This window comes from Castanea sativa, chromosome 3, assembly GCF_040712315.1.
Source record: "Castanea sativa cultivar Marrone di Chiusa Pesio chromosome 3, ASM4071231v1".
NCBI classification, from domain to species: Eukaryota; Viridiplantae; Streptophyta; class Magnoliopsida; order Fagales; family Fagaceae; genus Castanea; species Castanea sativa.
The window spans coordinates 17,834,658-17,841,569 of NC_134015.1; the positions used below are offsets into that span (position 1 = coordinate 17,834,658).

General features: G+C 38.4%; 1 protein-coding gene across 1 annotated transcript; it reads right to left on the minus strand.

Annotated features, from left to right (window-relative positions):
- Window positions 1-801: 801 nt before the first annotated feature.
- Window positions 802-1,386, minus strand: LOC142628622 (uncharacterized). The gene is made up of 2 exons (XM_075802678.1): window positions 1,000-1,386; window positions 802-891 (listed from the first exon to the last, which is right to left on the minus strand). The coding sequence occupies exons 1-2, from the start codon at window positions 1,384-1,386 to the stop codon at window positions 802-804; spliced, it is 477 nt and encodes a 158-aa protein (XP_075658793.1).
- Window positions 1,387-6,912: the final 5,526 nt, after the last annotated feature.

The window sequence follows — 6,912 nt, forward strand, 5'->3', positions numbered from 1 at the left end:
TACTTGAATTTGATCAAAGTTTACTTCTATTCCTCGGTTATTGCTCAAATACCCTAAGAACTTGTCAGCCCCCACTCCGAAAGCACACTTCTCGGCATTGAGTCACAGCTTGTGCTATCGAAGTATTTCAAACACCCCTTTGAGATTGTCAATGTATAGCACTTCTCGTTTGCTTTTCACCACCATGTCATCAATGTACACCTCGACTATTCGCCCTATCTTGTCTCTGAACATTCTCGTCATCATTCATTGATATGTAGCCCTAGCGTTCTTTAACCCAAACGGCATCACGGTATAGTGATAGTTAGCATCAAGGGTTATGAATGCTGTCTTTTCCTGATCCTCGACAGCTAGGGCAATCTGGTGATAACCTTGAAAAACGTCTAGAAAGCTCATCCTTGGATGCCCATATATGGCATCTACCAGCTGATCAATCTTCGGCATCGAGAACGGATTCTTTGGACATGCTCGATACAAGTTAGTAAAGTCAACACAGAGCCCCCATTTACTGTTCTTCTTTTTTACCACCATAGTATTCTCAAGCCACTCAGTGAAGAAAATATCCTTTATAGCCCCAGCTTCCTCCAACCTCTTAACCTATTGTCTAACAGCCTCGACGTGTTCCATAGCCAATCTCCTCGGTTTCTGCTTCTTGGGAGGCCATAGGGAATCCACGTTGAGCTTGTGAACTATAAACTCAGGGTCCACCCTGAGTACCTCATACGGGCTCCAAGCGAACACATCTACGTTCGGTACAAGAAACAACAACATTTCTACCCTTTCTTCGTCCTTCATGCTCGCTTAAATCAGAAAACTCTTGTCGTCATCTAGCAATATCTTCACTCTCACCAAGTCCTTGGCACAGCCGGTCCCTGCTTCCTCTTGGGGTTCCTGTAATTGTTATAAAGGGGTCTCCTTAGTTGACTCCTTTTGCTTGGTTTCTCGGTTAACTACAGCCACCAAATACTATCTGGCTATTTGTCGATTGCCCCTTACTACGGCAAGTCCCTGCTTAGTGCAGAACTTGACCTTTACATGCAGGGTGGACGGCATAGCCCCCATGGCATGAATCCATGGCCTTCCAAGGATCGTAGTGTACGAGGAGAAAGAAGCGACCACTATGAACGTTACGATCACTTCCTTACCTTCCATATTCACGGGAAGTGAAATATGTCCTTCTGGAATTACCATATGGCCATCAAACCCCATCAATGGCGTATCATACTTGGATAGGTTGTCCTTCTTCAAGCCAAGGCCCCTGTACAAGTCGGGATACATCACCTCTGCACCATTCCCCTGATCTATCAGTACCCTCTTTACTAGGAAGCCATTTATCTGGGTTGTAACCACCAAAGCATCATCGTGTGGTTGAATTGTGCCTTCCATATCATCGTCATTAAAAGCAATGGGCTGCTAAGTGTACTTCAACTTCTTCTTGGAGGGTTGCTCGCCTGTTCAACTTTCTGCAGGTACCACGGCCAATACCCCCTTTCTCCTAGACGTTTGAATGCCTCTTGGAGCTGCGTGGATGACTTCTATCACCCCCCAAATGGGGTGGGAGAGGATTTTCGCATGGCTGAGCACCCTGCCCAACTTTCTGATTTCTTAGGTCCACCATAAACTCTTTCAAATACCCCGCTTTCACTAATGGCTTTAAATGATCTTTTAAGACCCTATACTGCTCGATGGTATGCCCCTTGTCTTTATGGTAAGTACAATACAAGTTTTGATTTCTCCTAGACGAGTCTCCCCCCATCATGTTCGGCCACCTAAAATACGACTCGTTCTTAATTTGATCCACAATCCAGTGCACCGGTTCCTTGAAGGCTACATTCACCTCTCCCATCTGCGGCCCTGGCTCTTGAATCCTCAAATCCTTCCAGGTTTTGGATTAAAAGCTAATATGCCAAGGATGACTTATGACCGGGGCCCTTCCCTTACTCTGTAACCGATCATCTTCCAACCATTTATACTCCTCAATACTCCTCATTAACTACCTCATATCCTCCAGAAGCCTCCTCGTCAACGATTCCCGCAGTCTAGAATCCTCGGGCAACCCCATTCAAAAAGTACTCGCCGCGATTTTTTCATTACCTCCTCCAATCTCGTTGTACAGTTCCCAGTACTAGTTAGCATAGTTGTGGAGGGTCTCCCCAGCCCCCATTTCATTGATAGCAACGCGTCCACAAACTGCGGAACTCGGCTGCAGGTCATGAACCATACACCAAACTCCTGAATTAATTTGGAAAAACTGTGAATTGAGCATTTCCTTAGCCCATTGAACCATCTCAAAGTGGTGGGGCCGAGGCTCGAGGGAAACACTTTACACATCAGCGCATCGTTATGAGCATGCAAAGACATCATTTGAATATAATGGCTTACATGTTCCACTGGGTCCATCTTTCCATCGTAGGAATTGAACGGCGGTCGTGTGAATCTACTTGGGATTGGTGCTCTTTCAATATCTCTCTAGAATGGTGATCGGACAGCTTGACATAACGCCCGGCTCATAGCGTCCATGGCCACATTCCGAGGTCGTCCCTCCTCTGGGGAGATTGAATCCCGGTCTGCATATTCTCGTGAGTGATTACGGTGCCGATGAGACCCGGATTGATGGGACCTTGCCCTATAATGATCCCCGACGCTAGCCAACATTTCCCTTCGCTTCTCGTGGTCCCTTCTCCAACGCCTACCTCTTGCTTCCAACTCCAAATCCCTCACCTGTCTACGTAGACGCTCGAGCTCCTGATCCCTTTTGTCGAAACGGTTGCGCCCCCCGAGGCACCGAATACTGACCGGTACGTTTAGAACGACCCCTCACAATCCTTATCCTCGCACCTTTTTTGCCTTCTTTCTCGCCATGTGGATCCTCGTGAAGACCTCCCAGAGCCACTTTCAGCATAACTTCCTAGTTGATACCCAGACATTTTCCCGTGCGCATCTTGACAGAACCACAACTACGTAGGAAAGCCCCACGGTGGGCGCCAATTGTGCGTACCCAAAATATGATTATTGGGCTTAACCTCTATTTGGTTCACAATCTATTTGTATTATGGGCTTTAGATTTCCTACTATGGGTGGTTATGTGCTCGACAACTCAGTTACACTTATTTTCTCAACTTTTCTCTAGGCCTCATAGAATTGCTTTCTTTCTCTCAGAATTACCACTTTCTTTTTCCAATGTGCTCTCTAAAATTGCCAACCCTATTTCTCCATTCTCATCTCTTATTTATAGCTCAATACTAGTGGAAGGGTTATGATTACTTTCGTGGTGAGTGAGAAAGGAGGTCCAATGTTATTATCTTTAAGTGGGTGTTTAATTGAGAGTGGGAGGCAGTAAGAGTGGCATTGGAACTGGTTCCCACATTAGAAGATCTATCTGGCAGCAATGCTTCCTAGGCAATACGGAGCATCTTGGGACTCACCTTCCAGGGAAATTGCATTCCTTGCCCAGGCAGGGTCTCAACCTCGCCGTTCATGTCATAATGGCTTCATTATGGTTTCTAGGCTTTGGATGGGTGACAAGGCTTGCTTGGACCAAGTTCATAGGCCCAACAGTACACACATTCACGCATGATGTCCCAAGACCCGAGGCCCAACAAGTCCAAGGCCTTTCACACGTGGCATCATTGTGATGGGTTTTATGAACAATGGGCCTGAGGGGAAGTAGCATCCCGTACAATACTCTTCAGTGCCATAATGTTAACAATAACACCAAAATAAATAAAGTGAATTTAACCAATAGAGACGATCCATGCATGGAATTAAAAGAAAACTTGAAATTCTCAAATTGGTAAGAAAAATATTAGGATTTTTGCCTTTTCCTCTTATAAAATCCCTCTTTGCACACACACGTGCCGGGGGGGGGAGAGAGAGAGAGAGAGAGAGATAGATGTTGCAAATAACTTGCCAAAAGATTGTAATAAAATAACATTAAGTATTAGGATCTTCTACATGTAAAATTGATCAATTCTATAAATTAGATTAAATATTAAATATAAAATTGTATATCTAGTACTATATTATTTAAAATTTTAAATAATGTGACACGATCAAATCCAACAAATGTAATATTAATCATGAATTGTACATTCTACATTTCAAGTGAAATGGAAATGATCTTATTCTAGGATGAAACCACGGGATTAATTCCACTTAAATGCATGAATGACTTACAATAGGAAAGGCAAAGGAGAAACTTAGCTGCATATTCATGACAGCTATGAAAAAGTAAGTTAATTAGGCATGTTTGGTTAACATTTTTAAAAGTGTTCTAAACCTCTCTTGAAAAACTGTGTTTTTAGAAATAATTCTCAAAATTGGTTTTCTAGTGTTTTCCCATAAAAACAAACATATAAAATTGATGGAATTACTATTGTGTAATGTGTCTCTTTTATTTGTTTTTGTAATAGGTGTTTTTAATAAAATTCAAATCTAGTATTTGTATGACATAAATACGACACTTTAATGAAGTGTTTGTACTTCCTAACTTGCAAGCAAGACATGTCGTATAAAGGTCACAAGATGGTCGCTATAATAGCATTGATCACAATTAGACAAGGCTCAAATACTTTTTATCCAAATATAATTTTCCCAAAAAAAATTAAAATAAGAGACAAAAATACACAAAAATTCGTTACCGAATATAGCCCATAAATATTAAAGTAACACAATTCATATAATTTAATTTTGTTAACAATATTAATTGAAACAAAGGATGAATTTTATAAAACAATTATATAATAATAATAATTATTATTATTATTATTATTATTATTATTATTATTATTATTATTATTATTATTATTATATTGTACCATCACGATATGCCATTCGAGATTTGAAGATGTCGTTTGTCATTGGTGGTGGTGTGACAGGTGTCTCTCAATTAAAAGCATAAAAAAAGGAGAAATTTTGGTGCCACACTCAAAACTACAACTTTGCCCACAACTTACTCGTGTGGCAAGTTGTGGTTGGTAGAGGGGTGTCCTCACATGAACCCACGATCACCCCTCTATCAACCACAACTCGCTACATAAGCAAGTCTTAGACAAAGTTGTGATTTTGAACGTAGCACCAGAAGTTTTCTATATGAAAAAAAAAATCAATTTATATGACACTGTATAGAGTAAAAATTCGGGTGAAAATGGTCAAATACCACCATTTTTAGAAATTTGTAGCAATTAAGCACTATTTCGAAAATAAATGGGAATCTAGCACTGTGGCATTGTTGACTTGGTACTCGAGTTCCTAATTTCATTCCACTGTGGCATTGCTGACTTGGAATTTGTGCAATTAAAAAAAATAATGTGGTACTCGAGCTTGGTAAACTCGAGTTCCATGCAACACAATACTCGAGCATATTAGGCTCGAGTTCTTTGTAAATAAAATGCTTGTTATTTTTTTTCTACAATACTTGAGTTCACCAAGCTCGAGTTCCTTGTAATATGGAACTCGAGTTCCTTATAACTTTTTTTTTTTTTTTTGATAATCGACAAATAAACGTAAACATAAAAATAAGTAGTTTTTTATGTATTTATTTTTTTAAAATAGAAGCATTGTAAAATATAGAGATTTCAATTTCAACATATGAATTTTTAGGCCACTCATACCCCTTGTTCATTCATTTTTAACACATTCATCAATTTCTTACTTCTCAGAAGCATTATGGTCAAATTGGTTAAAATATTGGGGTTACAATGAGAAATTAGAACAAAATGTAAAAGAAAAATCTAACTCCATTTTTAGTCATGGGTACACCGAAAGAAATTTAAGCTTCATATTGTTACTTTATCAATCCCGTTCGGAATTACCGTATGGTCAAATGTTGATAAGTATTGCAGAAAGAGTGGACCACTCGGATATAAAGAAGAACTTAAGCTTTACCACATTTGGATATGTAAGTTCTTGACTTGCAGTGTTTCTAAGAGGAATGTGAAACATTTTTTTTATGTATATCTAAATGTTTGGCTAATGATGTGAAAGTCACTTTGGCAACTATTTTTCTTGGAGAGTTGTAGCACCCCATGTTTAGATATTGTTCACTGTTTTCTCATAAAACACCTCCTGAAATTGTGTTATCTCAATTTAAAAAACAAATTTGTATGCTTTTTCGTGTTTAAATTTCACAATAATCGAATCTATTTTTCTGTATTGATAAAATCTGTTTCTACATTAATAAAATTTGCTCTCTGCACATCATATTTACTGTATATTCAAATCTGCTTACTGCATTCATAAAATCGTTCACTGTTTTCTCATAAAACACCTAGTGAAATCGTGTTTTCTAAATTTAAAAGTCAAATCTGAATGTTTTTTCATATTTTGAATTTCAAAATAATCGAATCTATTTTTCTACATTGATAAAATCTATTTCTACATTAATAAAATTTGCTCTCTGCAAATCATGTTTACTATATATTCAAATCTGCTTACTACATTCATAAAATCTGTTTTCTACATTAATTAAAACGGTTCACTGTTTTCTCATAAAATTTGTTCATTGTTTCTGCATAAACTGTTTTTAGCATTGGCGCGGTTATTTCACTTAAATGGTTTTTGTGTTTTTTTAAATATGTTACCATATGAATAATGGACAAACTCCATGAAAGAAAAATGAATGATTCATATAAATCACCTAATTACAAATGCCTCAAATAATTCAAATTTGTAAAACAGTTTATCTCTTGTCCAACCAAAGCACAAGAATCATATGTAGCAACAAAGAACAGCAGGGAAAAATGAGCAAGTGATTTCATATAAACTTAGCCAAAACTAATGAACAATTAATCTTTAGATTTGCAAAAGTTGAATGTACATAATCATCGATTGTCAGACATTAACAACAACATTCTATATTGCACAGAACGTGTAGACATTAACAACAACATCTAATGTTCAAAGGTAGAAATT

Coding starts and splice junctions, on each gene's coding strand:
- LOC142628622 (XM_075802678.1), bottom strand. CDS start 1,386: ATGGAAGGCACAATTCAACCACACGATGATGCTTTGGTGGTTACAACC. Junction 892..999: donor GCACTAAGCAGGGACTTGCC/GTAGTAAGGGGC, acceptor TAACAATTACAG/GAACCCCAAGAGGAAGCAGG.